This window comes from Sorex fumeus, unplaced genomic scaffold (genome assembly GCF_029834395.1).
Source record: "Sorex fumeus unplaced genomic scaffold, SorFum_2.1 ptg000033l, whole genome shotgun sequence".
Classification (NCBI taxonomy): Eukaryota; Metazoa; Chordata; class Mammalia; order Eulipotyphla; family Soricidae; genus Sorex; species Sorex fumeus.
The window spans coordinates 33,688,137-33,711,486 of NW_026606090.1; the positions used below are offsets into that span (position 1 = coordinate 33,688,137).

The 23,350-nt window shown below is 60.9% G+C and overlaps 2 protein-coding genes across 2 annotated transcripts in view; one reads left to right on the top strand and one right to left on the bottom strand.

The window, feature by feature from the left end:
• Positions 1-2,339: 2,339 nt before the first annotated feature.
• Positions 2,340-4,458, top strand: RPL31 (ribosomal protein L31). The gene is made up of 4 exons (XM_056116852.1): positions 2,340-2,473; positions 3,400-3,525; positions 4,185-4,297; positions 4,391-4,458. The coding sequence occupies exons 1-4, from the start codon at positions 2,367-2,369 to the stop codon at positions 4,420-4,422; spliced, it is 378 nt and encodes a 125-aa protein (XP_055972827.1). The 5' UTR covers positions 2,340-2,366; the 3' UTR covers positions 4,423-4,458.
• A 420-nt stretch (positions 4,459-4,878) lies between these two features.
• The window catches only part of TBC1D8 (TBC1 domain family member 8), an 82,614-nt gene continuing 64,142 nt past the window's right edge, over positions 4,879-23,350 (bottom strand). Inside the window, exons 8-20 of the mRNA XM_056116853.1 lie at positions 22,846-23,022; positions 20,134-20,284; positions 19,418-19,632; positions 18,671-18,788; positions 16,429-16,714; positions 15,917-16,049; positions 15,756-15,854; positions 15,583-15,651; positions 14,599-14,836; positions 14,128-14,193; positions 7,408-7,497; positions 7,107-7,204; positions 4,879-5,660 (exon numbers count right to left, since the gene is read on the bottom strand). Coding sequence (XP_055972828.1) covers positions 5,226-5,660; positions 7,107-7,204; positions 7,408-7,497; positions 14,128-14,193; positions 14,599-14,836; positions 15,583-15,651; positions 15,756-15,854; positions 15,917-16,049; positions 16,429-16,714; positions 18,671-18,788; positions 19,418-19,632; positions 20,134-20,284; positions 22,846-23,022 — 2,175 coding nt within the window. The 3' untranslated portion in view covers positions 4,879-5,225. The remainder of the gene's footprint in view (positions 5,661-7,106; positions 7,205-7,407; positions 7,498-14,127; positions 14,194-14,598; positions 14,837-15,582; positions 15,652-15,755; positions 15,855-15,916; positions 16,050-16,428; positions 16,715-18,670; positions 18,789-19,417; positions 19,633-20,133; positions 20,285-22,845; positions 23,023-23,350) is intronic.

Here is a 23,350-nt window from a genome sequence, read left to right on the forward strand (position 1 = left end):
GGTCAGTCCCTCCCGGCAGCCCAGAGAGTAACGGTGAGCCCCGTCCAGAAGCCCTGAGCACCACAGACTGCGCCCAAGAAAAAACCAAAGATCCATTTAAAAGCATTTTAAAGTGCCCGCCATAGAGCGGGCTAAGGAGTGGGGGCTGGGGGTGCACGGAAGGAAACTGGGAGAGGACACGGGTGCAGGGGAGTGGACGCTGGTGAAGACGCTGGGGTTGGAACATTGTAGGCCTGAAACCCAATCGCGAAGAATTCTAATGCAGCGTCTGAATTTAAAAATATGAGTTCTGATTCAAAATACGGGATCGGAGCCATAGAACAGCAGGGAGGCCTTTTGCCTTCCACACGGCCAACTCAGGTCCAATCCCCGACATCCCATAGGGGCCCCTGAGCCCACCAGGATCTAGCCCTGATGGCAGATCCAGGGGGAAGCCCTAAGCACTGCTGGGTGTGGCCCCCAAAACCTAAATAAAAAAAAACCAGCGCTCTCGCTCTCTCTCCTGCTCCCTCCCTTCCCCACCTCTCTCTTGTCATTCTCTCTGCCAAAAAATGCTGAGGTAGCAGCGATTTTCGTGGGCCCCACGGGTGGCTTACGTGAGGCGTGGAGGAGAGAGACGGTCACTTTTTCCCTGGGACCCAGGGTTACTGGGTTCTTGTCTCTCCTCGCAGAAAAGTGTCTCAGCAGAGGAGCAGTGGAGTCAAACAGATTTTATTTGGAGGGGGCTGGAGCGATAGCACAGCGGTAGGGCGTTTGCCTTGCACACAGCCAACAAGGCCGATCCGAGTTCGATTCCTCCATCCCTCTCGGAGAGCCCGGCAAGCTACCGAGAGTATCTCGCCCGCACGGCAGAGCCTGGCAAGCTCCCCGTGACGTATTCGATATGCCAGACACAGTAACAACAAAGTCTCCAATGGAGACGTTACTGGGCCCGCCCGAGCAAATTGATGAACAACGGGAGGACAATGACAGTGACCGTAAGCAGGGGAAGGAGGGAGAGAGTGGGAGACAGTGACCAGCTCCAGAGAGCCGGGACTTCCCCAGGGTGGGGAGAGCCCTAGAACACACCCCAGCATTAGACATGAAGCAAGAAAGCGCACACCTCCAGAGGGGAGATGCCGATGTGCGCCCTTCCTTTGTCCAAAGCGGCCTTCATAGGGTTTCTCCAACCTGCCCCCAGTGGCCATCGATCCAGGTCAGTCTGCTCCCAGAGGGACTCCCAAGTGGGTAGGGTCGGGAGTGTCTTCTCTGAAGCTCCTGTTCTCATCCTTTGTGCCTGCTGGGTCGTCTCTTAGGGGGTCTGGGCGAGCTCCAGGTAAGGCACTGCTGTACTCACAGGTGTGCCCCTGCCCCCAGGAACCCCACTGTCATGTGCTACCCGCCCCCAAGAGCCACAGGGCAGGAGCGAGCCTGACACCCTCAGTGGGGGCCTCTGAAATTTAACTCCTGAGTGCAAAGTGATAAATTTTAATTGTGTTTGTTTGGGGGGGGTCACACCCTGCAGTGCTCAGGGCTTAATCCTGGCTCTGCACTCAGGGATCAGTCCTGGCAGGGTTTGGGGGACCCCATGGGACAGAGGGATGGAACCCGGGATCACAGGGATCGAACCCGGGGCACGTGAGAGGCAAGCTCCCGACCTGCGGTATCATCCGCTCAGGTCCCACCAAAACGCTTGCAGGGACCAGAGTCCGGAGGGACGGGGAAGCAGGGCCCGCGCCGCGATAGGTCTCAGCGGCCGCCAGTCCCGCCCCCGCCACGCTCCGATAGGTCTCAGTGGCGTCCGGCCCCGCCCCCGCCAACCGCCGCTCCGCCCCCGCTGCGGCCTGATAGGTCCCAGTGGTCCCTCGCACCTCCCTCCGGCAGCCCGCCCACTCCCCCGCGGCCGCGCCCCGATAGGTTCCAACGGCCGCCTATCCCGCCCCCGCCGCCCGCCGCTCCGCCCCCGCCGCGCTCTGATAGGTCCCGGCGGATGCCGACCGCACCGCCCTGCAGCCCGCCTACTCCCCCGCGGCCGCACTCCGATAGGGCTCAGCATCTGCAGGCCCCGCCCCAGCCGCGCTCCGATAGGTCCCAGAGGCCATAGCGCCCGCCCCCTCCGCAGGGCACGCCCCAGCGTGGCGTCCCTCTCGGCCAATCCGCGCGCAGAGGCCTGCGGGGCCCGCCCCGGAAGCGGCCCGGTGGCTGGCCTTTCCCCGGCCCACAAGCCCCTGCGCCTTCCTTTCTCCCCGGTCGGACCGTGAGTGCGGGCGGCCGCGGCCTTTGTCCATCCGCGTCCATCCTCGGCGGGGCGCGCGCGGGGGCGGCCGGCGGGGGCGCGGGCGGGCGGGCCGGGGTCTCGCGGGGTCTCACCGCCGTGTCCCGCGCAGATGGCGCCCGCCAAGAAGGGCGGCGAGAAGAAGAAGGGCCGCTCGGCCATCAACGAGGTGGTCACGCGCGAGTACACCATCAACATCCACAAGCGCATCCACGGCGTGTGAGTGCGGGCCCGGGGGGCCGGGTGCTAGGGTGCTGGGCCGGGGAACGGGGTGCTGGGGGCCGGGGAACGGGGTGCTGGGGGCCGGGGAGCGGGTGCTGGGCCGGGGAGCCGGGTGCTGGGACGGGGGACGGGGTGCTGGGCCTTGGTGCTAGGGTGCTGGGCCGGGGAACGGGGTGCTGGGGGCCGGGGAGCGGGTGCTGGGCCGGGGAGCTGGGTGCTGGGGTGCTGGGACGGGGTGCTGGGGTGCTGGGCCTTGGTGCTAGGGTGCTGGGCCGGGGAGCTGGGTGCTGAGGTGCTGGGATAGGTGTTGGGTGCGGGACAGGGGGCCAGGTCAGGCGGGGGTCACTCTCACGCTGGTCTCCGAGTCCGGCGTGGACAGAGACCCCGAAGACCCCAGCGGGCCTCCACACCCACAGGTGCGACCCGGTTCTGGTACCTTGGGTCGCTTTCCAGGCGGGGTCCGGCCGGCCCAGCCGTCTGTGCCCCCCAGGGGACAGGCTGCGTTTGGGGGCCCCAGGCAGCGCCCACTGTACTGTGCAACCTGGTGGCACGAAGGACCCCCGTCTCCCAGGGTCCCAGGGTGCAGACACGTGGGTGTGGGTGGGCTGCCCTGGGCCCCGGCCTCGGTTCTCCTGCTCGTGGGCTGGGAGCTTGGAGGTCTGCGGCGTTTGGGACCCTGGGGCGCCGCCAGAGACCCTGCAAGGGGATTCCCCGTGGAAGGCAGCGGGTCCCTCTGACCCGGGAGTGTCCACGCGGGCTGGCTGGTGTGTTAGCGACCTGTAGGGCGCCCTTTGGGCGTGGGGTGGCAGGGTGGGGAGTGGATCGGTGTCGTCTTGGTCCCGGTTCCTGGTGGAGCCCGACTGCAGGTCTGCGAGAGCAAGTCTCCGCTGACACTCTGTCCGTCCCCCCCTGTCCCCTCGCAGGGGCTTCAAGAAACGCGCCCCCCGGGCACTCAAGGAGATCCGCAAGTTCGCCATGAAGGAGATGGGCACCCCGGACGTGCGCATCGACACCCGGCTCAACAAGGCGGTCTGGGCCAAGGGCATCAGGTGCGGGCCCTGCGGGCGGGCGCTGGCGAGCTGGGGCTGCCAGCCACTGGCTGGTGTGTGTTTGGCTGGTGGGGCAGCATGGGCACACGATGGCACCTGCAGCGTGGGACCTCTGTGGTCCTGGCAGAAAATGCGGGTTTCTGTTTGACCCTCATGAGAGACCATTGAGGCTGTTTTCTGCAAAAGGCAGTTGTATGGAGCCAACTGGGGGGTTGCTGACCACCTGAGGGGGAGGGGGCCTGGCTAGGGCGACACCCGGTGCCTGCCTCGGGCCAAGCGTGGACGGCTCCCAGAGACCTTGGGAGTGGTGCGTGGAAATAGCGTGTCCTGCCACCAGTGTTGCTGCATAGTCTGGTCCTGCTACCAAGTTGATATTCGACAGGCTAAAACCAAGATCAGTGTTTTGGTGGTCAGGGCAAGAGAAGCCATTTGCGTTTCCTTTCGGCCTATTTTTTGTCGTCAGGGGGTTCCCTACTAGGACACTTGAGTGTCCCGAAATTTCATTTAGTCGGGTCAGTTGGGTTTGTTTCCTAGCATCTTTGGCTGGTGGTAGCGGAGCAGAGGGCAGGGCCTTGGGTGCAGGCGAGCAGAGAAGGGTGGTTCGAGGTGGTGACCGGTTCCTTACTGGACACAACTACCACATCCCCGTGTTTTATTAGGAATGTCCCATACCGGATCCGTGTGCGTTTATCCAGAAAGCGTAACGAGGATGAAGATTCCCCAAACAAACTTTACACGTTGGTTACCTATGTGCCTGTCACCACTTTCAAAAGTAAGTCCCGGTCACCCCAGGGATGTGTGCTGGCTGACACCTTGGATTCCTGTCCTTGGGCGCTGACCAGCCCACCTGCCCTTTGTTTTGCAGATCTGCAGACAGTCAATGTGGATGAGAACTGAGCTGATGATGCAATAAACTAAGAAATGACATTTGTACTCTGGTTTTCCTTCATTGTCTGTAACTTGCAGGGGGTATCCAGAGATGGTGCGTTCCCACCTCTCTGGCCTGGGAGTTTCTGGATTTGGGTGGGCTTATTGATGCCTAAAATGAATGTGTGTGCATCTCGGTGCTGAATTAGCTTATTTTCAATGGGCCCGTTGCATTCTCTAGTCCTGGTTTGCGGTGGAGCTTGGGTTAGAGTACCATTCAAGTCCGGCCTTGACACGGGGGTAGTTTACTCAGGTTCTTTAGGCCTTTGGGAGACAGGCAGCGGAGTGAGGTGTCAGTGATGTCACGGAGCTGTTCGCTCAGAATGGAGCGTGGAGGACACTCTGGCCTCTCGCTTTGCCCAGCATTAAACACTTCTTAAAGCCATCAAGTGAGTCAATACAAAAATCTTTATCTTTAAAAACTCGGGAGACCAATATTGAAAGCAAGTTTTGTATACAAGATTTTGGGGGGGAACAAAAATGAATACAACCAAATATATTCTAACGTTTCAATTACCAGCATTGAAACAAAATTAGTGCAAAAAACAAATTGCCCAGGTAGACGCTCTGGAAAGCAAGTTTGTTTCCAACTTGTTTCCATTCTGTCTGGATCAATAAGCCAGACCTAGCTCCTGCATCCTGTTAGAGAAGGTCGGGCTGGCAGCCTAGGATTGCCCAGGCTGATGGGTGAGGTGGCCTGGTTCCCCACCCGCGTGCCCGTGTATTCTCAACAGGCCTCTGAAGACGTGGGTGCAAGGCTGGCCTGGCGGCTGTCACTCGGCTGGAGTTGTGGCTGCCCGGCAGCTCATCTCCAAAGTCCTGATGCTGTACTGGTTCGTCTTGGCATTTTCAAGTTTGGGTTTCATGTCTAGTGGCTTTTCAAAGAAGTTGACTAGTGACTGTTCAGTCAGGAGTGATGCCAAGATGTGTTCTAGGGAAACAGTCCAGTCCCCATCGGCCCCTTGAGCCTCCCGGGGGCCAGGCTGGGAGCCTCGGGAAGCCTTTCCAGGGTCATCGGGAGGCAAGTCCTGGTCGGGACACTGAGCTGCGGGCAGCTGCTCCTCGCGTGCCCGGGGACCCCACTGCCCCACCTCCCCAATCTGCAGCAGCAGGGTGGTCACCGTCGCCATGGCCTGGTACAGCTCGTTCTCCTGTGGGTCCTCATGGAACATGCTGTACAAGGTCTTGCAGAACTGGATAAATTCTCTCTGGAAAGAAAGAGCAGACGCATGACCAGGAGTGAAGTCACTGGCACCCAAGGGATACCGGAAGCAGCATTTCCGTTCCCGTGGACTCACTGCAGGCTTCCCAGTACACTTTGTGATGTTAAGAGGGAAAGTATATGACAGAGTCCCACAGATAGGCGCTCCGCAGCTTATGCCAGGTAAATGGGTCCAGGTGCAGCTGATACACCTCACAGACTACCTTGATTTGCCTAAACGCATTTGGGACCTTCACCCACTAGGTCCTGAGTTTGAGGAGTGGGTTCCTTGGCCAGGACAGGAGGCGAGTGGCCGTGTCCAGCGCGCTGGCCGCTCGGCTGCCAGAGAGCAGCACTCGGCCTGTGCGACGTGGCTTGGTATGAGGCTTGTGCTGCTAACCTAGCAAAGACCGATTACAACATTATACAATGTTCTAAGTACTTTGACACGATTCTTAGGTAAGGAGTTGGGTAACTTCACAGCTCTGGATCAGGAGGTTTAAAACTGACTACAAATTTCATTCACGATCCCATAGTGGGACCTTCCTATGTGGTGTCTTGCGGGTTCCAAGACCCTCAAATAACATACCAGCTAGGAATATTCCACTCTCAGCAGACAAAATCTCTATACCCAAGGAACAGAAGGAAGATTGAAGGGAATTTCCCAAGACAGAAAAGCAGAATTCACAACTAGCCCAGAAAAGAAACTTCCAAATGCTGGGAGAAGTATTTCCAAAGAAACCAGAAGTCCTGGTGTAAACTCAGGTCCCCGGTAGCCTGCAGGACACAGGACAGGCTGACGGGAACTGTATAAAGAATTCCGACGAAACGCTGTGGTTTTACTTTGGCCCAGGGCATTGCTCAGGGTTCTGCTGGCCCAGTGCTTGTGGGACCATTTGGTGCCAGGGTCAAACCCAGCCCTTGGCTTCCTACCTGCTAGCTTTCGGTTTGGGGGCCGCAGGCGACAGTGCTCTGGGGCCAGTCCCAGGGGACTTGGGGGCCTGTGTGTGGTGTGTGGCTGCGTAGCACCTCACCTGCTGTACTCTGCAGGCTGTTGTGGCTGGCAGGACACGGTGCCGGCTGTGCTACTGCGCCTCCCGCCCCTGCTGTCCCCCCCACCCGTCCGCCCGATAGTTTCCAAGGGAAGAATCCACAGAGCTCGCAAGCAAATGGTCATCACGCTAGGAAATACATCACGTTCTGAAAAAAATGCGTTTGAAAATGTCTTCAAAGATGCAACGTGTGTGCAGTTTCCTGCTGTGAGCAGCTCAGTAACGAATATCCACGTGGACCACAATTTCAACATTCCCAGCTGATCCTTCTATTCCAGACCCAGAGTCACAAGAGTCTTCGAGCCTGGCTTTGGGGTAAAAGATCCCAAACCTGCTTTCAAATTTACCTCTGTGCAAGCCACTTAGCAAACAGCTCTTCTGTGCAGAGAGAAAGGCTATACCTGGCTCATTTGGGGCAGCTCCTTCTCGGCGTTTTCCTTCTCTTTGGCTAGATCCTCGATCATCTGCTTCAGCTGTTTCTGATAATCAGCAGCGTCACCTGGACGGAGGGGACACATGTAAGCCAAAGCCAAGAGGATGCAGGTATTGAAGGCGGGCGGTGAGGCGAGAACTCCGGAGTGGCAGGTGAGAGGCCTGCCACTGTCCAGGTGTGGTGCAGGGGTACCACACCAGAGCCTGGACATGGGCAGCACCGAGGGGAGGGAGCCCACCCGCCAGGGACAGCAGCAGGAGGGCACTTGCCGTTGGACTTGACCAGAACCAGGGGCCTGGAGGTGGACAGCAGAGGGCTCTTCAGCGGAGAATGGCTATCCTGGTCATCCTCAGTGAGCGCTAAAAAAAAAAAAAAGAGAGATTGAACCAATCATGGTCTTCCAGGCAAAACTGGCAGTCATTTAACTTTCTTGGTAAAGAAACAGACTTCCAGCTCAGATAGAGAAGGGAGCATCAAACAAAGGGTGCTGGGAAGATCCGCCCAGGATGCATGCTGAAAGTAGACTATAGACCGACCATGGTTGCCACTCAGTGCCTCTTTTGCAAACCACAGCACCCAGAAGGAGAGAGGGAACAAAAGGGAACGCCCTGCCACAGAGGCAGGGGGGGATGGGGGGATGGGGGTGGGAGGGATACTGGGATCAGTGGTGGAGGGATGGGAACTCGATCATTGTATAACTGAAACCCAAGCACAAAAATTCGTAAGTCTACAACTGTACCTCATGGTGTTTCACTGATAGAAATTTAAAAAAGAAAAAGGAACAGCCTTCATGCTTCGTCAGCTTTACAAATTCTGGACCTGGACAACCAGTGAGCACTGTGCATGAGTCTCACACCACATGATGGCCTTCCTAGCTGCACCTGGATAATGTGATCCGTAATATACCGAGCCAGAAGACGCCGCCAGTACTGGCCGGGAAGCGTCTGGAGGATAATCCCATCTGTAAGGCCACACAGAAGGGGCTTGGGAAACAGACTGTCTTCAGTGAAAGCAGGTAAAGCCCGCAGCCCGGCTGAGGGACGGGACTATCACAGCCCAGGAATGATCACCCCAAGAGTCTCTGTGAACTCCACACAGGCTGAGAGCACAGTGGGGAGGGCATCTGCCTTGCGTGCAACCAACCCGGGTCAATGCCTGGCATCTCATGTAGTCCCCCAAAGACTGCCAGGAGCCAGGAGTAACTCCCGAGCACTGCCAGGAGTAATTCCTGAGCACAGAGCCAGGAGTAACTCCCGAGCACTGCCAGGTGTGCTATATCCCTCCCCCCCAAACAGCAGCAGCAGAGGATCCCTGGAGGCAGGCTTGCTGTGAGCACTGCGCCGATGCTGCGCACGCCTGGCAAGTGTACAAGCACAGGCAGGTGCGTCCCACAAGCACACGTCAGAAGTGTGTGTGTGTGTGTGTGTGTGTGTGCGTGTGCGCATGCGTGCGCGTGTCCAAACACGGCAGCAAGCATGTAAACCCTGTGATCGCACAAAGGGAAGGAAACATGGTATTTTTATGTGATTATACTGGGAATTTTGCATACTACTGGTCAGATGTGGGGGACCGGGCCACTTTGGAAACCTGTCGGTTCCAGGCTGCTTCCTTCAAGGCCCGCCTGAGGGGGCGGGTGGGGTGGGCCCTCCCCTCTCCCCCCACCCCAACGGAACCAGAACTCAACCTCGCCAGGCTCACGGCCACTCTCCACACAGTCCGACGGGCTCACCCATAAGGGAACCCGTTCCTGGACACCTCATACCCTACACCACCGATCTACCGAGAGCAGCACACCACATTTCACGGTCACGGTCCTCCCGTTGATCGTCGATTTGCTCGAGCGGGCCCAGTAACGTCTCCATTGGAGACTTTGTTGTTACTGTGTCTGGCATATCGAATACGTCACGGGGAGCTTGCCAGGCTCTGCCGTGCGGGCGAGATACTCTCGGTAGCTTGCCGGGCTCTCCGAGAGGGGCGGAGGAATCGAACTCGGGTCGGCCAGGTTGGCTGTGTGCAAGGCAAACGCCCTACTCTAAAAAACCTCTTTTGGATCATTTTTAGCGGATTATTCATAACAAGCAATACAAAATAAATTATTTCGATTCTGCATTAGGGGCAGGGCAGAAATATCTGAAATCTGGGGATGGGAAGGTGTAACGGTGGTGGGATTGGTGTTCGGATAGTAAATGTAATTAAATACTGTGTACAACTTTATAAAGAAATAAAAAGAAAACTGTCTGCTCCCCAAAACATCAAACAGAACTGCCACTTAGTATCTTGGTATAGATACATGTGCCGGTATAGATGCACACTAAAGATAAAGAAACATGTAGCGCTGTCCTCCCACTGTTCATCGATTTGCTCGAGCGGGCATCAGTAACATCTCCATCGTGAGACTTGTTGTTACTGGTTTTGGCATATCGAATACGACAAGGGGAGCTTGCCAGGCTCTGCCGTGCAGGCGGGAGACTCTCGGTAGCTTGCCGGGCTGAGGGGGGCGGAGGAATCGAACCTGGCTCAGCCACCTGCGAGGCAAACGCCCTACCCGCTGTGCTATTAAAAACTTAGAACTATTCACGGAGCTTTAATTCTAAGATGTAAGGAATAGAAATGCCGGCTGGTGGACACCGTCAGGTGACGCCACTGGCTGAACTCACACACCTGTCAGGTGGGACGGGAGTTGGCCGTGAGAGAAATGAAGCACCTAGAGCCGGGCTGGATCCCGAAGGCACCGAGCTAGAGCGGCGAGACCCAGCCGACCCGGAGACAGCCCGCCCAGAGCAGCAGGCTCCCAGGACTGCGGGCAGCCGGGATGCAGGTGATGGGCGGATCGGACAGGGAAGCATCGCGGGCTTTGGGGGCCAGGGAGAAGGGGGTGAGACCTTCCGAGACAGACGGTGACGCCAGCTCGCTGAATGTGAAGACGCTCAATTACTGGGTGCGTACTGGGTGGAAAACTCCACGGATGGGAAACTGGAGCTCAGTGAGGCAGCTGCCGAAACAAACTTCTGAAGGATTTATCATCTGAGGGTTCTCGAATGTTACAAAGCAGCACGCGGGCAATAAATGCTACGTTAGGAATACACCAGAGGCAGAAATTCACCTGTGCTCCGTCAGACAGCCACGAGGTGGCACCCGAGGCTTGGGAAGGGCCCCTTGCTCACCGGCAGGTCTGGGGAGAAGGGGTCCCTGAGTCCCTGGATTTATTCCCCCTTTCCCCTCCCTGGGGACCGGCCCCCAGCCCCCAACACCAGCCTGGGGACTCGCGCCAGCCCCCTTCAATGTCCATGTGACTGGGGTTTTTGGAGAGGGGGTGGGAATCAGCTGTGCCCAGGCTGTGCCCAGGGAACCACGTGAAATGCCGGGGGAGCAGCATCCCCATAGGGGCAGCACAGGCCCAGGCCCGAACCTCTGTGCTCTCCTGCCAGTACGAAATGTGATTTTTAAGTAACTGAGCGTGTGCGTGGGCTGGAGCGATAGGATCCTGGGGAGGGGCAAATCCCCGCTCTGTGTTTAGGGGGTCACGGGGGCCACGGTGCAAGGCGAGTCCTCCCGCACGCGGAGCAGAGGGCCAAGCCCCAGCCTCTCTCCAGCCCGGCTCTCTCTTCCCCGGGTCTCCCGGCTCGACGCCGCTTTCCGCTCTGGCCCCCACCCGGAGAGACCCTCGATCTGGCCTCGGCTCCAACGTCAGCCCAGAGGTGATGCTGGCACAGCCTCGGATCGGGACCCCCCCCTCTCTGGCAGTGTGGGCTTCCCGTGACTCCCCGCTTCCCCAGGCGTCCTTCCCGGCCTGGCCTGGACCCAGCTCGCCTGGTCCTGCCCAGGCCTGCTCCCGAGCCCCGGAGCTCTCAGTCAGGGAAAGCTCCTTCGGCTCCGGCTCCGGGTTCCTGCCACTGTTTTGGCACACAAATGTTCTCAGAAGCAGATGTCCGGGGTGGGAGAGACAGGTGCCCCTGGGCTGCGGCCAGCTGGGGGCTCCTTCCAGCATTGCTCAAGGGACCACGCGGTTCCCTGGACTGAGCCCAGGCGGTGCTTGAGCTCTCTCACTCCGGGCACTGACGATGCCGTGTGGTTTGTCTGCAGTGCCGCTGTCAGAGCCAGAGCTTCACACAGGTCAGCTCAGAGCCTGCACTGTCCTCGGCCCCAGCGGGGAAGAGGCTTTCAGCTCTAGTCTGCAAATAAAACAGCCCATTCACGGAGTCTCAGCAGCTGCCCGAGAGCACTGCACTCTCGTGTGGAAGCTCACAGGGTCTCCAGATGCAGTTCCCGAGAAATCGTTCTCACAGTCTCTGCCGCTAGGCCTCTGGCTTCAGGCTGGCATCTCAGCTCCTGGCGGAAGTCACGCGTCTTTCTAACGTGCTCCTGTTCCTGGGAAGTTGCCTTCCAGAGTCCAGTCAGAGCCATCGACAGGGGAAATGACCAATCCCCTCCTCTTCATCCGTCCTCAAGGACCCCGATGTGAGAATCTTCTGGAATGTCGCCCCACTCCCTGCTCAGGGTGCGTTTGGGTTTCACATGCTCCACACGCCGCAGTAACCACAGAGTTGCCGGGCGGGTAGGACAGGGACGGGCTGCCTCTGCGTGTGGCCACGATGGCCCATGGCAGCTCGGACATCTGCTCTCCACAACACAAAGGCCAACAGTGGGGCCTGCCACATTCTCTAATTCGGAGGATGATTCCGGATCCCTAAGGCTTCTCTCCTGACTCGGATGTTTGCCCCAGATCACATAAAAAAGTAGTTCATTGTGATAGAAAGTAAATACTTTACATAGGATGTAAATGAAATCTATTTAAATAAAAGTATCTACAGGTGTTGTAGGTCCTCAGAGCCTCAGTAAAGTGGTGTTTAGTTGAAAAGAGTTTGGGGGCCAGAGAGGCAGCAGAGTAGACAGGGTGCCCGCCTTGTCTGGGGCCAGGCTGGGTTTAATTTCTGTCACCTGATGAGACCCCCTGAGCCCAGCAGGAATAATTCCTGAGTGCAGAGCTGGAGTAAGCCCTGAACACGGAGCTCTGAATACTGTAAGCCCCTAGTACCACTGGGCATCGCCAAGAAGCAACCAAAAAAACATTTCTTAAAGGAAATTTTAGTTTTGTGCGTTTTCTTTTGTTTGTTTTGACCACACCCTGGGAATGACTCCAGGTTCTGTGTGCAGAACTTGCTCCCAAACTCTCAGGGGGCCTTGCAGTACCAGGGACCAAAACCAGCTCGAGCCAGATACCAGGTCTGAACCTGCCTGGACTCGGAGCCCTCTCTCCACCCTGCTGGGGGACTCGTAAGAACTTTAAAGCCTGCATCAGAAATTCAAATGTTGAATCTAAGTAAGCAAAATAGTATGTCAAAACTCAATCTCCTGTTTACCAATTCAGAGTCACAATATAAATATTATAATCATAAGTAGATTTAAAAGGTTTTAAAGATAGGTTTCTGGGGCCACGCGATGCACAGGACATTAAGACATTTGCTGTGTTTGCAGCAAACCCCAGTTTGAGTTCCCAGCACATCGAGTCTCGTAAGACCGTCCAAGGTGACCCTGAGCACTGCTGGATGTGGCCCAGCCCTCAGCCCCCCAAAAAAGAAAAGAAAAATTGATTTTCGGAAGTCACAAAGGCCTGAAAGTGTCTTTTTATGGTGTGTGTGTGTGTGTGTGTGTGTGTGTGTGTTCGGGAGCTACACCGGGCAGTGCTGGGGTGACTCCCTGCTCAGTGCTCATGGCTCAGCTGGAGAGAGTGGACCATGCAGAGGCCGCACTCCCCTCCTCTGAGGCTTCTTCAGCCGCATGCGATGTCTTGAACCAACCAGGCGACCCAAATGTCCTTCGGAATCAAGTCTGGGATCTGGAGAACTCAGGAAGTTAGATCCAGAATCAAGAACCAACTGTCTGGGCCAGAGCGAGGACGCATGGGCGAGGCACACACACAGCTCCTGTGGTCTGAATCCCGGCATGACAGCGGCCCACCGAGCCCTGCCAGGGGACACGGCTGGGCAGGGGCAGGGGGGAGGGTGGGGCAGACCACCCTGCGTCAGGTATGTCAAGCGGTGACACTGAAATCTCGTCATGAACGTGAGGCCGTATCCAGGGAGAAGCCCCTCTACCTCGTCTTGGGGCTTGAGTGTCGTCCCCAAAGAGCTCACTTGGAGACAGTCAGAGGAACAGCCCAGAAGGCCGAGCCGAGGTCTACAGGGGGGCGTGGCCCAGGCAGGGTCACAGGCAGCTGCCCGGGGGATCTCCCCTGTGCGGGCAGCTCTCCTGTCTGCCTTTCCTCTCTCTGCGAGTCACTCTGTGCTCCAGGGGACCCCTGGCGTTTTCTCTGGAGACATCGGCTGTCCTTGGGGCTGGGCCGGATGGGCTCCCAGGAGGCAGCGTCTCAGGCCAGCTGGCGCTCTGGCCCCGGTGCTCTCAACTGCTGTAACAGCCTCTGGGCCTTCATGCCCTTCTGCCGACCCAGCCCCAGGACCCCCAGCCCACATCCAAGGCAAGCCTACGCGGGCACCCGGCTCCCTGCTCCGTCTAGACAGGCCGACAGAGCGAGAGGCGGCCAGAGAGGGGCCAGGCGCCCTCTCACGCCGAGTGAAACAGAACTGTGGAGGGCAGAGAGCCAACCCAGCGCCCTGGGTGCCGGCACAGGCGTCCCTGCAGGAGGCTCCAGAAGTCTCAGAGTGAGACAAAGCCCCGGGTCCTCCAGGTCGGCTGTCAGGCCGCCCGGCCGCAGTCACTGAGTGTCTGCCCCTTCCTTCCCGGCGAATGTCACTCACACGGTCTCGAGCTCCGTGGGGAGAAGGAACCACGCCGTGAGCTGGGAGAAGGGCAGGACGCGGGAGGCGCGCGGGGTGGTGGGCGGGGCGGGGCGGGGTGCAGGGAGCCACCCCTGTCAGTACCGGGACACCCAGAATCTCAGGCTAAGAAAAGCATTTGGGGAGAGAGAAACCAGAGCCCCACACGCAGCCGACCCACACCGAGGCCTGACTGTCCGACTGGACGTCTCCTACCTGGAGGGATGTGGAGTCGATATAACAGTCTGATTTTCTCATTCATTTCTCCGTGATACATGATATCTGCAAAAGAGAAGAGACACTCTGAGAGGAGGCAAGGAGTTGGCACATCTGCTGGGCCAGCGACTCCTCCGGAAAGAGACCGGGAGGGCGCGTGTGGGCCCAAAGCCTCCCGGCTCCTGCCCACCTGCAGAGCCACGCTGGGGGGAAGGGGCAGGAAGGCCCCGTGAGCCACACGGCCCCTGCTTTCTGGAAGATGGGCACCTGTGCCATGGGCCGGGCTTCCTCTCTCGAGGGGCCTGTCAGGAAGGTGACCCAGGCAGGGGCTCAGGGCTGGCTCTGGGCTCGGGGTCAGAGAGGAGGTCTGCACTGAAGCTCTGGACACCACAGTGACACGTGAAACCGTAGTCAGATGGTGGCAGATACAGTTCCGAGGCCCGAGCTCGTGTCCCCAGCCGGGGGCCCTACCCAGGCAGCTGACGAAGGCCTTGAAGCCGATGAGCCTGTCTGTGCTGGCGTCCAGCAGCCGGAAGGTCCGTTTGGCGAGGACCTCGGTGTGGGCCCCGCAGGCCCAGGGTGCAACCAGCCGGAAGAGATGAGAGAACTGGTGGGCGTCGACGCGGTACTGCTCGGCGTAGGGCCGGCCGGGGTCGTGGCGGGCCAGGGGCGCGGGCCGCTCCCAGTAGCAGCTCAGCATGTGCTCCCGCTGGGGACGGGCGAGATCGTGAGAGGGGCCGAGGGCCCGGCCCTCTGCTCCCGCCCCGAGCACTGCTCTCTGAGCAACGCCACGAGGACGGGCGAGTCAGGGTCGTGCCCTCTCAGGCTGCAGAAGCCGAGGCAACTCTGACACATGTATCCTTTTTAAGTTAAAGTTTCTTTTTCATTGTGACAAAATAAACAGGATATGGAATTCCCTCTCTAAACCAACGTTACGGCACAGTTCTCAAAACGGGGTGCTCTGGGGCCACCCCAGCTGTGCTCTGGGCTCCCCCCACCCCCGCGCCCAGGGGCCACTGCCGCTTCATCTCAGACAGCATCTCCCCCCGGTGCCCTGGCGCCTTGCTGCCCGCCCTTCCCCACGTAAGCGTCACGCTGGCGCCAGCTGTCAAACGCCCCCCCCCCCCCCAGCCACTCCGAAATGGAACGGGACAGGGCGCATGGCCCAGCCCAGTCACCCCAGGGCCCTCTGGCCTCCATCCCCTCCCGCCAAGGCGGCCTGAAGCGCTGCTTGGTCTCCCCGGGGTGCGGCTCTGCCCAGCCTGGCAGAGGCAGGGGTTGCCCGTGGTCCCCGAATAAACCCTCCCGCTCCTCCAGTTTCTCCATCTCCGCCCCTCGGTCTGCCGGCCAGGGCCCTGCCCTGCCCCCCCCCGCACCCCCCTCCCCCGCCCCGGGCCTGCCCTGGCCCCAGGGTGGGTTCTCGTTCCCGCCCTGGGCAGCCCTGCGTGTCCACACCTTGAATAAGTCGTACAGCTCCTCGAGGTCTTCGGGCGGGATGGACACCTCGGGGGCCACGACGCGGAGCTGCAGGAGGCAGAAGGCAGAGGTCAGTCCCGGGCCGGGGGCAGGGCCAGGGCCGCTTCCTCCACGGTCGGGCGGGGTGGAGGGGCACGTCCCCGGGTGCTCACCACGTTCTGCTTGGTGGTCTCTTCGTGGCCCTGCAGGACCCTGACCCTGTGCCTGCAGCGCAGGTGCTCCAGTCGCTCCACCGACGGGTCCCCGAACCTCTGCGGGGAGACGGGGGTCACGCAGGCCGGGCACCTGGGCTCGGGGGTGGGGCGTCGCATACCTCGTAGGCGTCCTGGATCAGCTCCGCGATGTCCGGCGCCGGGGGCCCGTCCGGGTCCGCATCCGAGAAGGCAGCGCGGCGGCTGCCTAAGGCCGGCCCTGGGCTGTCCTCGTTCCGGACTCGATCCAGGAACCTGCGCACAGAGCCAGGTCCCGCGGGGCCAGCGCCTCGCCCCATTCAGCTCCCGCGTCCCCTGCTGTCCACAGGGCAAGGGGGAGGCCACGGCACTGGCCCGGGTCAGGGTGTGCAGAAGGCCAGAGAGGGAGCCTCCGAAGATCTGAGACCCCCTCACCCCACTCACGACCCCCTCCGGGCGCCTGGGGGTCACGGATGACACCAGCAAATGTGACCGACCGGAGGGATGGTCAGTCTGGGCCCTGCTAAGGCCTCAGTCCGGCCGCTGGGTAACCCCGAGAGGGGCCAGGGGCCGCCGGGTGCTGGGACTCCCTCGCAGCCTCGTGCCTGCCCACCCAGCCCCAACCCCGCACCCTCCCCCAGGCCACTCCACCCACCTGCCCAGCACCAGCAGGGCCTGGCCGTCGTCCCGGCTACGGCACAGCTCCTCGGCGGTGGCCTCCAGCACGGCCAGCCCCAGCTGGAAGACAGCCTTGATGCCGTCGTAGAAGAAGCAGTCCATCACGCTGACCGCACTCTCCAGGGGCATGATGCTGAGGAAGAGCGTCAGGAACCAGGAGAGCGAGACGGACGCCAGGGTCGAGAGGTCACTCAGGTGCTCGGCCAGCGCGGGCAGGTGCGTCCTGATGAGCTCCTCAAACACGGACTGGTCCACCTGGGCCCCTGGAAGGCAGGTTCGAGTCTGAGCCCGCTGTCTCCGAGGCCGACCTGGGCCACGCCGCGTTCCGGGCTTCTGCCTCTCTGACGGAGGTGAGGGGGGCATCCCCAAAGCATGCCACAGGCCTAAACACACACGCGAAGGCTGCGAAACGTCCCAGAGCAAACGCAGGGAAAGGGACGTTCCGACCACGCACAAGGGTCCGGCCGTAGGGGAAAACCCTCCATTCGATCCCTTCCCAATTCAAGGCCAATGTGCTTCACGGCATTTCACATGAAAAAAATGCAAACTTCAAGCTCAGAAAATACGTGGGATGCACGCAACTGACCAAACGTCTTATGCTTGAAACAACGAACCCCAACAACGGATTCTTTTAAGATAGACCAAAGCTCTCGGGCACGTCCGGAGAGCCGAGGAACACCTGGTCACTGATTACAGGGCAGCACCAGTGTCAGTGATGGGCAGAGGGCAGGGGGGTCACCGGGAGGCGCCGAGCCGGAGCTGCTGACGCTGCCAAGGCCCTGGGGCTGCTGGCACACGCGCGGTGCAGGGCTGACGCTCCTCCCTGGGTCAGACGCAGCCCTACGCTCAGATCCTGCAAGCCCTCCTGCTCGGCCCCTACCCGCGCCCCAACTGACTCAGAGGGCCTGGCACTAGTCCCGAAAACCCAGAGCCCTGAGACCACCCAGGCATCCACCAGGGCCGAGTGAGAGGGTCGGGGGCGTGCTGAGTGGGTGCAGGAAGAGGAACTGGAGTCCCACCAGCATGGGAAACTCTGCTGGACGCCCCCTGGCCGGTCGGGGCAGGCCAAGGACAGGGCGGTGAGGGCCCCTGGAGCCATGCGGAGACACGCTGAGCAGAAACGCCCTCAGGGAGTGGGACGGTGAGTGTCCCTGACATACCCCGAGTCACGAGTCACGTGGAGCCCACCCAACGGGGAAAGCCCCCCTAGCACACATCCACTGGCCACATCGTCTAGTGAAGATGATGGCCATGAGAACAGCAGAGACCCGCTGCCCACCGCCTGGTGTCCTGCCTGGGCCCCGTCTCAGTGGTCCCACTCACACCACCCTGCCTCGCACCCCATCTCTCAGCTGGAGTCACAATCTGTGCATAGCTTTCTACTGAGAGAGGGAGAGAGAGAGGGAGAGAGAGAGAGAAGAGAGGGAAGGAGGGGGAGAGAGGGGGAAGAGAGAGAGAGAGGGAGAGAGAGGGAGAGATAGGGAGAGAGAGGAGGGAAAGAGAGGGGGAGAGAGAGAGGAAGGAAGGGAGAGAGGGAGAAGAAGAGAGAGGCAGATGGAGCTAGACAGAGAGGGAGAGAGACAGAGAGAAGGGAGGAGAGAGGGAGAGAGAGGGAGGGAGGGAGAGAACACCTCACATCGACAGTGCGGAGGTCAGCAGCCAGGGTGCAGCCCACCGGGCTTCCTGGCCCCCTCAGGCAGGGCCCTGCAGAGGGCAGACGGCATCTGTGCGAGGAGCCCTGGCTCCCCGCATGGCCTTCACCAGCCACCGCCTCCTGCCTTTCAGCCTTTCATCCTAGTCCCAGGACACAAGCACTTCCTTCCCGCCCTCGGGTCCCCAGCCACAGTCTAGTAGGGACATTGGACTCTGTGTCAGGCTTAGAGACACGTTTCTGATTGTGTTGAGACTCGCCCTGCAGTGCTCCTGGTAGTGTTGGGGCCACCCCGGCGCACAGAGACCGGCCGCGCACCAGGCCAGTGCCACCCGCTCCGCTGTCTCTTCAGCTCAGAACCAGGTTTCGTGTGACCTACGATCAGTAGGTGTTTGCCAAGCTGTGCCAAGAAATGCCCGGGTTCATCATGCACATTCAAGAGGCAAACAGGATGGGAAGGGACCAGCTGTGAGACGGGGCAGCTGCGGGGACAGCTGTGGGCAGGGCAGCTGGGGCAGGGCGGCTGCAGGCACCAGCTGCAGGCACCGCCGCGGCGGGGCAGACTCACCGATGACGCGCTGGTTGAAGTAGTCGGGCAGCATCCGCTCGCACACGGCCACCAGCAGCCAGAAGGCCTCCTCCTCCCGGGCGTAGAGCAGCAGCACGGAGGTCAGGATGTTCATGGACTGCGCGGGCCACAGAGGAGGGGCCGTTACTGACCAGACACGTGGCCCTTCCTCGGGAGGGCACGGGACTGAGAGACAAGCCAGGTGGGGGGATGCGCCCAGGCCCTGTCCACACGAGAGCCTGTCGGGGCTGGGGCGTCACCGTCTGGCCTCCGCCCAGGGGCCCCGGCCTGGCCTCCGTGTTCCCGCACGATCCCACTCACCCCCAACGCCCTCACCCACGAAAGACAGCCGGGACGCTCGCACTTGGGGCCGTCCTATTGAGGGCTTCTGTGCTGGGGCCATTCCGGGTGGGACCAGGAGCCTCCTGGCGCTGCCCTGAGCTCATCCAACCTCCCACCCCCAGATCCACTGGTAGGGATATTGTGCAAACCCACCCCTCACCCAGGGGCTCGGTGCCCTGTTGCCCCTGGCTCTGAAGTGGCCCCTTTGTCCCCTTCAGACCTCACGTTTCCAGTCTGCACTGGGCCCCACAGGCCAGCGTCCTCCTGCCGGGCACTCGGCATCACGCCTGCGCGTCCCGTGGGGGGGCGTTGGCCCACGTGGTCGGGGGGTTAGGGCGGCCACCTCCACCTCTGATGGGCCTGGAGGGGAGCACGGGGACACTCAGGGGGGCGCGGAAGGCGCACCTGGCAGTACCCGATGCGGGGGTTCCGGTGGGCGTAGGCCGTCAGCACGCGCCGCAGGGCCGCAATGCCCGTGTCGCTCTGGAAGGCTGGGTGCTCGGGCAGCGAGCGGTGCAGGTCGCGCTCAATCTCCTCCGTCACGGGGCTGCTCCGGCCCAGGGACGCCTCCACCAGCGCCCCGTAGTAGCCCGGGTGCGAGGCCAGGTCGGTGACGGCACCTGGGGGCCACCGCGTGGGGTTTGGAACCAGGGGCCTCCCCCGCCCCCTCCCTCAGCAGGGACCACCCCCTCCCCTGCCCCGGGGCCCGCGGCCACCTGCCGGACCTTTCCCCGTGACCCCACCCCTACTAAAGCAAGTCAGGAAGTGGCTTTTATAGGGCAGGAATAGCTGGAATGACCAGATGGCTGAATCTCAGGCATTCGGGATGAGGCCCGCGTGTGGGTCTGTTCATCTGGGAAAATGGAGCTGTACATGGTTGGTGCATCCGTGGGGGTGGCAGGGACCCCAGCAGTGCCCGGGGCTCACTCCTGCCTCTGCACTCGGGACCCCGGGGGGTGTCCAGGGCACCACACGGGGAAGCAGGCACTGTGCCAGCACCCTGGGCTTCCCTGCTACCCGACGGGCCGTTGGAAGAAGAGCGGCCCACGGCCAGGCCCGGGAGCACCTGGGACAGCACTCGGCTGTGGCTTGGAGCGGGGGGCCCGCCGCCCGGCACTTGCCTGAGAAGAGCAGCCAGAGTCTGCCACGCAGGGCCTCCGGGACCCCCATGGCCACGAGCTTGCGGATCTTGTCAGTGCGGAACATGCAGACGGTCCTGCCGAACTCCGCGAAGTGGTCGTGCCACAAGCTCGTCTTGACCTGCTCACGGGACTGTGCAGGAAGAGCGTCAGCCCACGGCCGTCAGGCACGCAGCCACGCCGCTCACGGGGGTCTCGGAAGGGCTCGTCCTGCCAGTCACCCGAGGCGGCCCCCAGGGAGGCGGGGGGCAGGCCGGGCGGGGGGCGGGGGGCGTCGCGCTCGCGGTGAGACTCGGCCCGTGCCAGGCAAGGCGGAAACCCAGACGCAACACCGTCCGCATCGGCGGGAGTGGCAGGGCCTTGCCAGCCCCTGAAGGTGCCCCTCTGTGCAGAGAGGGAGCAGGGCTGAGGGCATCTTCCTCACAGGCCGCCCCCAGCGCCCACCCCGAGCGTCTCCCCAGGAGGGATCCCTGAGCACAGAGCCGAGAGTAAGCCCCGAGCACCGCGGGTGGGGCCCCCAAACAAATTCAAGAACATTATTCTTCAAAAGTAGGATTTTTAAAGTACCCTTTAAGCAAGACGTGTGCACTTTAAGCTTTTAATAATCCTCGAACCGCTTTAACTTTTTTGTTTCCGTTCAGGGGCCACACCCAGGGGTGCTCGGGGCTCACTCTGCTCCCAGGTAATCTCAGGGGACACGCTGGGTGCTGGGGATGAAGCGTGGGTCAGCAGCACGGAAGGCAAGTGCCCGTCCTGCTGTGCTCTCTCTCCCGCCCTCAGAAAGTCGAATCATGTTTCGACTTTGTTTAGTTTCCACTGGGGAGCCACGCCTGGCAGTGCTCAGGGCTTGCTCCTAGCTCTGTGCTCAGCAATCACCCTTGGCAGGCCCAGGGGGCCCCGCGGGTATCTAGGGTCAACCCTGGGCCAGCTGTGAGCAGGGCGAGCCCCCTGCCCAGGCACCATCTCTCCAGGGCCCCGAGCTCACGGATTCTCATGCGTTTTGCGGCCAGCCTGCTCACTGCTCGGCCCAGGCTACGGAGCCGATGGGTCAGTGCTGCAGCCAAGGCTACCCCTGGGTGCCTGGTGCCCTGCGGTGGCTAGGGCTGGTCATGTCCCGGCACCTGCCCCACCCTGCGCCCTGACCCTGGGTTAGCTGCTGCTGGACAGTGACCGACAGCACTGGGGAGAAACAGAGGGGTGTGTGTGGGAGGGGGGGTCCCTGGGGCAGGGCACTGACTCTGCAAAGGACCCCCGAGGGTGGCACTGTGGCTGCCTGGCAGGTACGGGAGAGCGTGCCCCCCCCCACACACACACTGCTTAGAGACTGGTCAGGTGAGCCTCTGGGTGCTAGCGTGTGGGAAGGTGTGTCCACACGACACCTCATGCCTCTGGGCGCCGTCCCAAGCCACACGCCCTCAGACGCCCCCCTGGGGCAGAGGGTACGACCCCCCCACCCCCCCCACCCCACTCCCGGCACACCAGAAAGGCACACGCCGCCTTAAGGGGACCCGGGCAGCACAGGGCCTCGGTGTCCCGAGCCCTGCCCACTGCTGGGCAACACTGGTTTGTCCTCGTCCACCCCCCCCCTAGAGCTCAGGTTTATTGGGTTATGCCCATCCCAGTGCTCCTGAGGCACTGCCCCCCACCCCGTGTTTATCTGTGACCTCTCTTCTGTGCTCTCTTCCCCTGTCTGTTAACCACCGACATCCCCGAATCTGACCCTGTGACTTGGAAAGTCAGATCTTCTGCGGACTCTGGATTCTGTACACGTCAGTGAAATACTGCTTCTGTCTTCTCCTTAAGTCCTTTGCCTGGTCACTTCAGAGCGATGTCCTCCTTGGACGGACACTTTAATGCTCTGCTTCTGCAATTTGGGAGTTGACTGACTCCGAATGATATTCACCCCTGGGCATCTGTTCTCTCAACTTAAGCCTCAGTTGCCCTTCCTTCCTAGCACCCCAAAGCAGGATCCCAACAAGGGACTGGGCAGACCCCGGGCAAGCTGCCAGCTACGAGCTACCCTGGCATTGAGATGGGACAGGCCAAGCATCATTAAACTTACGATAAGTTAAGAGCATGGTCGCGGAACAAACTCTCATACCCAAAGAGAAGAGACTGGACAAGGACCCTGCTGGGGTTAGGAAGGACTAATCTGGCCTGAGCACTGTAGTCTGGGATCGATAGCGAGATGTCCCCCGGGGAACCACCCTACAAGCTTAACGGATCTCTCACTGTGTCCATACAAAATGACGACAAATATTATTAAGAAGTTAAGATGACTGTTTCACTGGGTTTCACTGAGGAAAGGAGAAACAGCCTGAGATGGAGCTGTGCCCTGAGTGGATCTCCGGCAGGACGAGAATCTGTCGGGGAAGCAGCTCCCCCTCGGGGCAGGCCTGACGGCTGTCAACCACACAGCCTCCCCTCTGCGAAACTGTCCCCAACCCTGCGGATTCCTCTTACCCAACGCTGTGGGACTGGTATGGGGCGCGGGGGATGGAATGAAGGGTGACTGATGCCAGCCGGACTGGCGGCCCCGCTCCCTCCTCTGCTCGCCGTGGCATGCCCCTGGCCCCTGGCCACCGAACACCGGTCGCGCACCCACGTTCTGAGCTCAATCCCCCAGAGGACCCCCCACTCGGGGCTGCGGGGACCCACTCGGCCGCCCTGCCCTGGGCCCCTGCGGGCACCCACCGTTCTGGACTCTGGGCTCTGGCGGCCCAGCTGCTGGAAGACGGTGATCAGGGCCTCGGGGTGCAGCCAGGGCCGAGACGCCTTCTCGCCTGCCTCGGGGCTCTGCGATGGTGCCGTCTCTGGACCCCCAAACCTGTGCTCGCCACTCGTGCTGGTCGGGTGAGATGCAGGCGCAGTCTGCAAGGTGACAGGAGGGAGGACAGTCTCGTCTGGGCCCCGGGGCGGGAGCAGGAGCAGGACAGGAGGATGGGCCTGGCGGTGAGCAGCCCCAGGAAGGCGGGAAGAATGTGCCCATCCCGCCTCCGGCCAGAGCAGCAGACCAGGGAAAAGGCCCGTGGGACGCTGGGTCCAGCGAGCAGCTGTGGGCCCTTAGACAACGAAGCACCCTGGACCCCCAGGCCCAGCTGCAGCCTTGGGCAGGGCAGGGTTCAGGGGGCAGCACTACTGACCACTGGGTCAGCCTCCAACTGTGGGTCCACGCTACCAAACACCCCCACTGGTGTCA